Source organism: Tupaia chinensis, unplaced genomic scaffold (assembly GCF_000334495.1).
Source record: "Tupaia chinensis unplaced genomic scaffold, TupChi_1.0 Scaffold000097_1, whole genome shotgun sequence".
NCBI lineage: Eukaryota > Metazoa > Chordata > Mammalia > Scandentia > Tupaiidae > Tupaia > Tupaia belangeri.
In genome coordinates this window covers 10,277,112-10,288,615 of record NW_006159559.1, presented here as the reverse complement: position 1 = coordinate 10,288,615, position 11,504 = coordinate 10,277,112, and the positions used below count along the sequence as shown (strand labels likewise).

General features: G+C 36.8%; 1 protein-coding gene across 2 annotated transcripts in view; it reads right to left on the bottom strand.

Annotated features, from left to right (window-relative positions):
* Positions 1 to 11,504, bottom strand: part of ORC3 (origin recognition complex subunit 3) — a 74,653-nt gene that overhangs the window by 36,780 nt on the left and 26,369 nt on the right. For both annotated transcript variants that reach the window (XM_006143411.2, XM_014585888.1), the window contains exons 9-11: positions 10,469 to 10,582; positions 4,310 to 4,443; positions 3,772 to 3,835 (exon numbers count right to left, since the gene is read on the bottom strand). In XM_006143411.2, the coding sequence (XP_006143473.1) occupies positions 3,772 to 3,835; positions 4,310 to 4,443; positions 10,469 to 10,582 (312 nt within the window). The remainder of the gene's footprint in view (positions 1 to 3,771; positions 3,836 to 4,309; positions 4,444 to 10,468; positions 10,583 to 11,504) is intronic.

Below are 11,504 nucleotides of genomic sequence, written 5' to 3'. Positions count from 1 at the left end.
CCAAATATCTGTGGGCTTTTGTTTGTCTGTTTAGTTTTTGCTATAAGGCACATGTATGCTTGCGGGGAGGGGGGGCAGTGGAGGGAAAGTGAGACAGCACTCTCCAGGGGAGATGGCTATGCAAGATCCCTTCTATTTTATTCTATTCTTGGGATTTTGGGCACATACACACATGCACCAAGCATAATTTCAGGCCCCTGGGTCCAGGACTCAACCATGCAACGGGTCTTGTGGTATCTATCACCTTAACATCCATGCCACCTGCTGACCCCAAAATCTGGGTTTTAACAAGCCCTTCAGATGATTCTAATCTATATCAATGCTAAAGTTCATCGGGGCAGAGAGCAAAGCAGTTTTTAGGGAAGCAACAGTGTAAAGTTCTATAGAGTATATATATATATATAATATATATTTCTTTTTGGAGAGGTATTCGCTAAAGGGCACGTGTGCTCGCCAGACAGACAGAGAGACATAGAGACAGAAAGCGAGAAATCACTACCCCAGGGGGGATGGTCACACCGCAATCCCTTCTCCTCCATTCTCCTCTCGGGATCTTGGGCACACATGCACACGCAACCGGCGTGAGTTTTTTTTTTTTTTTTTGAGAGATTTTCACTGTAGGGAGCGTGCGCTCGCCAGACAGACAGAGAGAGACATAGAGACAGAAAGCGAGAAATCACCCCCCAGGAGGGGATGGTCACGCCGCAATCCCTTCTCCTCCATTCTCCTCTCGGGATCTTGGGCACGCATGCACACGCGCCCAGTGTGAGTTTAAGCCACTGGGTCCAGGACGCGAACCGTGGTGGACAACGTGGGAGTCCAGTGACATAGCCATTACGCTAACTGCTGGTTCCCTCTATAGAGTATATTTTGATTTTAATGTCTAAGAACCCAGAGTATAGTGGCCAGCAGATGGCATGGTGGTTAAAGGCGCTGGATTTCCATATGGCCAACTGCAGTTCAAGTCCAGGACCTGGTGGCTTGCTTTCTTGCTTTCCCTTTCTCTTTCTTGTCAAATTAAAAAAGAATATTAACAAATGGAAATAAATAATTCTTCTAAAAAAAACAAAAAACCCCTATAGAAAATCAGTTCAAAATGAACAACTCTTTATGGTAGACATGACACATAACTACACAACATAAAGCATTATATACACCATATATCAAAAATATGGAATTAGTTTATTTCTTTATTTTGGTGCAAAGAAATTTTGAAATCTATGCATAGTTTTTTCATAATACACATTTTCCATGAACTTTTTGGAGACCTCCCATCCTATAGTATGTATAAGTCATAATATACATAAAACCATGGTATTCATGATTTCTTAAATTCATGATAGTGAAACATATATAATAGTATCAGTATTTATTATTTATTTATAAAATTTTTACTATTATATTTATTTTTAAATCATTTCACTTGGTAATTAAACTGATTACCACTAACCCTATGAGAAAATCATACTAGGAATTATTATCCCATTTTGTAAATAAGAAAATTGAAGCTTGAATCAGGTAAGTGATTTTCCTAACTACACATGGCTAATAAGTAACTGGTGTTCATATGCAAGATTTCTGAGGTCAAATTCAGGATTTTCTCCTCCGTCATGTAGTACAATATTATTATCATGTGTTTTTACAAAACCATAAAAAAAGCCCTATAACATGAATAAAATATTCAAAGGTAACTTTTACTCCAATTAGCAAAATCAATATACACATTAATTTTTTTTCAGACAATACTATCTGGAATTTAGCAGGCATCCTGTAAGTAACTTTTTCAAGGTAAGGGGGTTAGGTATTCCTTCATAGTTCTTGCTGTGTAAGTTTTTTTTATTTTTTATTTTTTTATTTTTTGGAGAGATTTTCACTGTAGGGCTCGTGCGCTCGCCAGACAGACAGAGAGAGACATAGAGACAGAAAGCGAGAAATCACCCCCCAGGGGGGATGGTCACGCCGCAATCCCTTCTCCTCCATTCTCCTCTCGGGATCTTGAGCATGCACGCACACGCGCCCGGCGTGAGTTTCAAGCCACCAGGTCCGGGACACGAACCGTGGTCGACTACATGGGAGTCCAGCGACATAGCCATTACGCTAACTGCTGGTTCCCTTGTTGTGTAAGTTTTAAGACAGCATGTCCTTAAATGATAAAACATGTAATCCTAAAATGAATACAGCAAAGATTAAAACAAAAGGCTGACAGAGCAACAAGAATACAACAAAAACAAATACTTAAGAAATATACAAAAAGACACTGAAAAGCAGAGATAAAACATCAAGCTATTTTATTTGCATAACAGACTAGCCTAGACACCCTCTGTCATCTCAACGACAATATCTAAAAAAATCTATTCCTGGCTTCTGAAAATACACTGATAGAAAGTTCTAGCAGAAAATGCACGTGGCAACTAGCTGACTCAACAGTTAATCTAGATCATCTTAAAAGGCTCAGTAAACAAGCCCTCATCCTTTCTCATTGGCTCTTACATTTCTTCTCTACTGAAAACACCTGCATTGGGTTCTGAGGACTTCCTATACTTTTCTGAGAAGGTAACAGTCATTATTAAAATGATTATTAAACCCTATCAGTGATTTTATATTATGGCCTCTGTGGATTCTGCATTAAAAATGTGCTCCATAAAAGTCATATAGTTTTTGAAAACTTACCACAGAGCTAAATCAGTATTTAGAACTATATAAAACGTGCCCTCTAAGAACTAAATTCTTCTCTAAAAATTTAAAAATAGCACGTATCATCAGCAAAACTCACACTCAGCACTAGGGCTTACCTTCAATTTCATATTAACTTTATTACAATTTTCTAACATCTTTTTCCTTAAAAATGCAAGAGAAGCATGAAAATAAATGTGATATAACCTGTTTCTAAATGTCTGTCAATAAGAATTATTAAATAAAATGCAGATACTTCATTCAACAGAATAGTATGCCACTCCTTAGTACTAATATGGAAGACTTAGTGCCAGATCAATTGCAAAACATAAAAGTAATGTGTGTAACATACCTATCTTCTATAAGACAGGCGAAGCCCCCCAAATACATATACTTACTCTACATATGGAGACTATCTCTACACTGATACATAAACTAGTAACACTTGCGGTATCAAAGGGAGGGAAGTAGGTAGTTGGAGGAGAGGAGAAAGGGGTCTTTTCACTCTATATTACCTCTGCTTCTTGAATTGTGTACCATGAACAAGTACCATTTATTCAAGAAACCTCCTTCTTGATATTCCTTTATGTTGTACAGCTAACTTACAATTTTCTGAACTTACCACTTCTTTCCTGGCAGTATACTATCAATATGTAATACATCTTCAAACCAAAGCAATACCCATTTAGCGATGGGTATCTCAGCTGCCTGGCTTTAATTTATGCTTTACATGCTTTAACTTATGACAGTCTTTAGAAGAATATTAAAACGAGATTTCCTGCAGATTCTAAAATTGCTGTGTGGAAAGAGATCTACATAGCAGATTTCTAGATCTAAAAGTGCTTTCTAAACAGACCACAGAAACAAGCCAGTGTTCTAATTAATATTTTTTTTCTTGGTAAAAATGTCTTGTCTATTTAATATTTGCATTTCTAATTGACTCTCAAGGCCTAGTACTTCACTGTCCAAAATTAGGATGTAAGATACGTTTTTTACAATATAAAATTAACTCAGTATGTGTTATGTACATATTCTTTTTCATGAAGAAAAAAACAAGAAAATGAAACTGAAACAAACGTATTATAAATATAGGCCTACCTTCAAAACTCTCTCATTGGTCAATAGTGCAACTTGCTTTCCTGAAGCTTGCTTTTCCACGTACCTAAAATGTTTACCATCCCATATACACACAAAAAAGAACATTAAACATTGTACATCTCTGAATAAAATACAAAGAAAAAGAACTACCTCACTTGTGGACATATTTTTTTTTCTTCTCAAAAAGAAATTCAAGGTGATAATCATGGCTTACTATTGATTTTTAGCTCCTTAAATTAGCTCTTCTTAATTGTCTGTAAGTCTAATCAGATATAAAGAAAATAAACCCCAGAAATAGGACATCTTATTTCTAAAGGGTATATCTGAAGGAGCCTGAAATATTGTCCCATTTTAATAACTCAAATTTTCAAATCTAACAAAGAAATCCCACAATTAAAAACAGAATGGCTTCATTTTGCTCTAAACAAAGAAAAAGTTTTTAATCTTTTCCCCACTTCAAAAATAACTGAATATGAGAGTCCTTAATTCATCCCAAACTCTGGTATACGATGTGTTAAATATGTACTTCTCTTTTTACCTCCTAAATGATGGAAGACGTCGAATGTTTTCACATTGATTATCTGATAAAAAATTTATTCTTCTCTTGGCTTCTGGGAGATTACAGCACAGAACACTTAAAGGTTGAGAGTAGAAATGCTCTAATAGAGAAAGCTGAAAGAAATTTGAAGATTAAATATATTTATTATATTTTGGCAGCAAATCTGCTCTATGCTCAATTTTAAGGTTGTTTTTCTTAAAGAGCAAAAAGTATTTATGGCACTAATATCCTTAATAATGTCACAGTAACACTGTAGACATCATATAAATGGCTATATACCTCTAATATTTTAGGAATCTAATTCTGGGACAAGGTCAGAAAATCTGAAATAAAATTTAGCTTATTTGCCGAAGTAACTCACAATTGCAATCTGGTGTAGATGAACTAGAGTGTGACCTAGCGGTCTAATGTTCTAATAGATGCCCCAGTAATCATTAAAAAACAAAAATCAAATGAAAAATAGTGTAAAAACTGGTCTGTTACAAGGCTATAAGGGAAAAAGCCATACCTATTGATAAAAAATAATAGTAAAAATTTATCTTTTAAGTTTAGTTTTATTTTATGGAAGAAAACATGGTAGGTATCTAGTGGATATAAGAATTCAAATAACACAACACTGTGGGCTGCACAATAAATGGACGGATAATTTTCCAAAATCTAACATAACTTGCAAGATACAGCTTTCAAGACTCTCCAAATAATCATTATTTTTATTCTAATTAACCTTTTCATGACCAGTTTTGTTTTCCAAATATCCCGATACCAAAAGGCAGTTAGGCAATGATGAAAACACATTTTGGTCACTGGAAAATAGCATTCCCCATCACAAATTAATAAATTAACATGCTCGTTATATGTCAGTCTTAAGGTATTTGGTTGGCATAAACTAGCAACTATGAGCTTGATACTTCCTGATTAGAATTGCTGAGCCTATAGAGATGAGACTAAGACAACCAGCACTAGAGGAAATTCTCCAAAAGTTCATTCTCTGAGGCTGTAACAGCATAGGGCCAGCCAAACTTAGATATACGTAAAAAATAGGAAGCAACTGTTCAAGTCAAGTACTATGAAAACAATTATTCCAATTTTAAAACTACTTTTTAAACATGAGAAAAATAAAAATGGAACAAGGCAGTGGATTTGCTGGGGAGGAGGAATGGAAGGAAGTCACATGAGTTACAGTAGAGCTCTAAGTAGGATAAGAAACCAGTCACTTAGCAATTTTGTCTAAGCGAGTGTCAATTAACAAGTTGGTTAATGTATGCTTAAACATACACTACAAAATGATTTTATGCCTTGGGGCCAGCCTTGGTGGTTAAGGGCGCTGGACTCCCACATGGCCGAACATGGTCCGAGTCCTAGACCTGGGAGTTTGCTTTCTCTCTCTCTCTCTCACTCTCACTCTGTCCCTCTCTGGTCAAATTAAAATACATAAATAAAGTTAAGTAAAATAATTCTTTAAAGAAACAAAGAATGATTTTATGCTCTGCAACCTTGCCTATAGACATCAGAACTTAGAAACATTTTCCAATGATGATGATAGACAAATGGCATCTAAAGACTTTTTTTTTTTATAAGGAAAGATTTCTGCTATAGGATGCAGAAAGAGACAGAAAGCAAGAAATCACCCCCTCCCCCGGGGGGAATGGCCATGCCGCAATCTCTTCTTCCTCATTCACTCATGATCTCAGGATCTTGGGCATGCACATATCTGCACCTGGTGTGAGTTTTTTTGTTGTTGTTGTTGTTGTTGTTTTGCTATAGGGCTCATGTGCTTGCAAGACAGACAGAGACAGAGAAAGAGAACGCAAAAAATCATATCCAGGGAGGATGGCCATCTGCAATCTCTTCTCTTCCACTCTCCTCTCAGGATCTTGGGCACGCATACACAAGCACCCAGCATGAAGTTTAAGCCACCAGTTCCAAGATATGAACTGTAGTCAACTACATGGGAGTCTAACTACATAACCATTACACCATCTGCTGGTCTTGCACCAGTATGACATTTAAGTCACTGGGTCCAGGACTTAAACCACAGTCAACTACATGGGAATCCAGCAACATAACTGTTAGGTCATCTGTTGGTCCCAAGACTATAAACTTAACTGTGTGTCCTTGGTCAAGTTACTTGGCACAAATCTCAATTTCCTTGTGTGCAAAACTGATGATGCTAATAGATATTAGTAAAACAATATAAATATTCAGCGAAGTGCCTAGTACAAAGAAGTGCTTAGCAAATTATAAGGAACCTGGGGCCAGCAGATGGCTTGGTGGTTAAGGCACTGGACTCCTACAAGTCCCAGACATGGCAGGTTGCTTTCTCACTTTCCATCTGTCTCTCTGGTGAGCATGTGTGCCCTACTGTAAATTTTAAAAATAATAATAAATAAACTTAAGTAACAATTCTTTAAAAATATAGAATCATCAAGAATCTAAAAATCATATGATCTGATCTCATTTTATTTTATTTATTTATTTTTAGAAAGGTTTTTGCTACAGGGTGCCTGTACTCACCAAAAAGAGAGACAGACAGAGAGCGATAGAGAGAAATCACCCCTTAGGAGGGCTAGCCATGCTACAATCCCTTCTCAATTTTCCTCTCAGGATCTTATGCATGCACGCACATGTGCTGGCTTGAGTTTAAAGCCTTCAGGTTCAGGACTCGAATGCAACCAGCCAGGTAGGAGTCCAGCTACATAAACATTTTGCCACCTGCTGGTCTTGATTTCATTTCATAGATGATGAATCTGAGACAGAGAGAGATTAACTAACTTGGTTAATGTCCTTCCTTTACTCACGTTCTCAAGGTATTTGGAATAGTGTTTGTATTTCCTGAAACTTTTTTTCTCTTGACTGCAGTGGTATTCCACTTTGAACTGGGTTTCCTTGTGTTAGTGTCCCTTTTTACTGCTTCCTCCTACCTGTCATCTTGCCTCTGGGTTCTATCCTTTGCCTTTCCTCACTCCATTGAGGTGATTTTTCATCCTCAATTTTTGATTTTAATGACCACTTTTTTTTTTAAGAAAGATTTTTGCTATAGGTGTGTCTGCTTGCCAAACAGAGAGAACAAAGCAAGAAATCAACCCCACAAGGAAGAATGCCATGCCACAATCCCTTCCCCTCCATTCTCCTCTTGGGATTCTGGGCAAGGACACACACATGTCCATCTATGAATCTCAAGCCACTGAGTCTGAGACTCAAACTGCAGTTAGCCATGTGGGAGAGTCCAGCAACATAACTGCTATGCCATCTACTGGCCCCAATCACCACCTTTTAATGCCTTTTTTTTCCTTTTTCTTTTTTTTTTTTTTGAGAGAGATTTTTGCTATAGGGCATATGTGCTCACCAGAGAGAAACAGAGATAGAAAATGAGAAATTACTCCCCCACAGTGGGAATTCTAAATCTTAAATATCTACTTTTAGTACATTTTTTCTCCTGAGCACTAAATCTTTATATCCAACATATCCCTACGAATACAATAAGAACAATAAAAAAAGAAAACTCTGTCACCTTGCTCTTCTCTTACATATCCTACCCACTTAGCCATCAGTCTGTTGATTTTATTTCATTCTCAAATTTGTTTCCTCCTCTCTAGTTCTACTCTCAGTTCCTTAGTTTAGATCCAGTCTAACTCTCTCTAGATTACTATAATAGCTTTCTAACACATCTCACTCCTCTTCTGTTGCCTTTGACTGAAAGGCTCTTCCAATTTTGATTTGGTTAGGGCCTCTTCCTTAGGAAACACTTCTGTTTTCCTATGAAACTCTAAGGCATGTTTCTTAGCATGGACTACTCAAAAGTGTAACTGTGTGTTTACTCTTCTTCTTTCTTCATAAGCAATTTTGAAGGTAGAGATTTCTTTTCCTTTGTTTCTCAACATAGTGCTTGGCTTACAGTTGGCTCTTGATAAATATTTATGAATAAATAAATACATCAATGAGATGAATTAAGAGAAGTAATTAGGAAATTAGTTACATTTCAATATAAACTAATTTTGCATATTGCTAAAGTAAATGTTTTCTTGCTCTAAAATATCTTTTTTAAAAAGTCAAAATAGAAAAATAAGACAGATATTGGTTATAAGAATATACTACAGTGTTTTATGTGGAGGATGAATACACGTGAGAATTTACCATCTTTAAGGCACTGTACAAAGATGAAGTATTACCATATTAAACTTATGCACTGAAGGTTACTAATATATAGGTTTCAACAAACTTGACAATTGGCATGTATTCACAATGACTTTACTTTGTTAAGATAATTTAGTTACTTGCCAGGAGAAGAAAATGTTAACTTTTTTTTTTTTTTGAGAGGTTTTTGCTATTGGCCGAATGTGTTTGACAGAAAGACAGAGAGAAACAGAGAGATAGAAAGAGAGAAATCATCCCCCATGGGGCATGATCACACCGCAATCCCTTCTCCATTATCCTCTCAGAATCCTGAGCATGCATGCGCACGCAGTTGGTGTGAGTTTAAGCCAATGGGTTCGGGACTCGAACCTCAGTTGATAACATGGGAGTCCAGCAACATAGCCATTACATCAACTGCTGGTCCCGAAAATGTTAACTTTTCAACTGACCAATGGGTTTTTTTTTTTAGATTAGAGCAGATATTATAAACTAAAATCATGAATCAGCTTTTAGCAATTCATGAATCCCTAGCGAAAATGCATTCATAATACAAAAATTATTATAAATAAATATACACATACATATATATGTACAGGGAATATGAATCTGATTTATCTGGCCCAGGAACTAAAAAAAAAAATTATTTTTTTTTGAGAGGTTTTCGCTATAGGGCACGTGCACTCACCAGATAGACAGAGAGAGACATAGAGACAGAAAGCAAGAAATCACCCCCCAGTGGGGATGGTCACGCTGCAATCCCTTCTCCTCCATTCTCCTCTCGGGATCTTGGGCACGCATGCATACACCCACACCCTGCCTGAGTTCTAAGCCACCGGGTCCAGGACGCGAACCGCGGTCGACTACGTGGGAATCCAGCGACATAGCCATTACACTAACTGCTAGTTCCCAAAATATTTTTTTAAATCTTTAAAGGGTTATTAAATAAGAAACAAAAGCAAAAGCAGAACTAGCCACATAAAGGAGGTGAAGCTAAAAATGTTTAATATCTGCCCCTTTACAGAAAATTTATTGACCCCTTACATATAGCAGTTCCTAGGCAGAGAGATCTCAAAGCTTTCATTAGTATCTCCAACAAAAAACATTTCTTCTTCCCTACCCCCAGAATGTTTAAGAATCAATGAAATGGAGAGAGTTCTCCTATTATTGATAATTAATGTATTCTTTTTTTAAAAAGAATTATTTTATTTAACTTTATTTATTTAAATTTGACCAGAAAGGGACAGAGAGAGAGAGCGAGAGAGAGAAGCATGATACCAGGTCCAGGACTCAAACTGCAGTTTGCCATGCGGGAGGAGTCCAGCACCCTTAACTACCATACCACCTGCCGGCCCCAGATAATTAATGTTTTCTCTTATGAAAGATTTAAGAATCAAAATAGAGTCATTTGTGTCAAGGTGTGTTAAACTCTGAGTGAACTAAACTGGGAAAGGCCCTAGAGGGGGCTAGTCTCACACCAGTGTGCCTGATAAGATCAGTAACGAGGACTCTGCTGAAACTCCAATCTTGCCCAAATGTCACTACAACTTTAAACAAAAAGTACTTCCGTGAGAACATCAGCCCAGACACTGCCTGCCTAATAGACCTAACACGATCCTTGTCATTGATCCTGGTAGCCAGAGTTAATTGTCCCAAAACAATGCATACAATAATCCCTCCTAATTTTTCTTTAAAAAAATCTGTCTTCCCTTACCTCTCTGAACATGACTGGTTTGTCATGGAAGCATATTCCACATTGCAATGCCTAGTCCCAAATAAACATCATTTTTCTTTTAGAAAATTTTTCTGCCTGTTATTTATGGGTTGACATTCTATATTTTGCTGCAAGATAACAACGGAATGGTAGATCCTAAAATAACTTGAATTTACTTAATTTTGCCCTTTAAAATGCTTTGATTATCACACTACACATTATTAATTCTGAAATAACACACAACTTATTCAGAATCAGTTTGTGAATTTTCAAGCCCATTAGTGTCTTCTTACCTGAAGTCCTTTTATAAAGTTTTGAATTGAGAAATCATGATACAAAAAGATGTTGGTCAGAACTTGTAAGACTTTTTCACTTATTTTAAAAGGAAACTGAGTGGTAAGAAGTATCTGAAAAAAATTAAGGGAGAGGGTTTAGATACATTCCTTACTAGTCTTTAATCTTTATAAATATGAATAATAATAATGAGGCAAAAAATGATACTGTGATGTACTATCTATAAAAGCTGCAATATTTTTTTTTTCTGGTCAACAAAAATATTAAGTTAATGTACACAATAGTAATAAAATAAGTTATTTATTGGGAAAGTTATGCCACATTTTTGCACAGAAAAACATAAAAAATATGTCATGACTTTCCCAACAGCCTAATACACTTTCAGAACCAAAGATATCCATCACTCTCTAATTCCTAATTTTTAAAAATGCTCCTTTAAAACTAATGAAGAATAAAACATTATATATTGTTGAATGAGAAGCACAAAATTAACAGATGTTTATTTTAAAAACACAGAATAGCTGGACCAGCAGTTAGCGTAATGGCTATGTCGCTGGACTCCCACAGAGTCGACTGCAGTTCGAGTCCTGGACCTGGTGGCTTAAACTCAAGCCAGGCGCGTGTGCGTGCGTGCCCAAGATCCCAAGAGGAGAATGGAGGAGAAGGGATTGCGGCGTGGCCATCCCCCCTGGGGGGGGTGATTTCTCGCTTTCTATCTCTCTGTCAGTCTCTGTCTGTCTCACGAGCGCACACGCCCTATAGCGAAAACCTCTCCAAAAAAAAAAAAAAGAAAACACACACATAGAATAGCTGAAATTGTATTATTCAGCTGATTTTCAATGGCAGTTTCAACAGTGGGGTTTTATATCTGAAAGTGAAAAGTCATACTATGCTTCTTTAACAGGAGCATAGCTGTAGAAAGTCAACTGAATTTTTCACTACAACCAAATAATTTTAAATACTATAGCTGGGGGAACCAGCAGTTAGCGTAATGGCTATGTCGCTGGACTCCCACGTAATCGACCGCGGATCGGT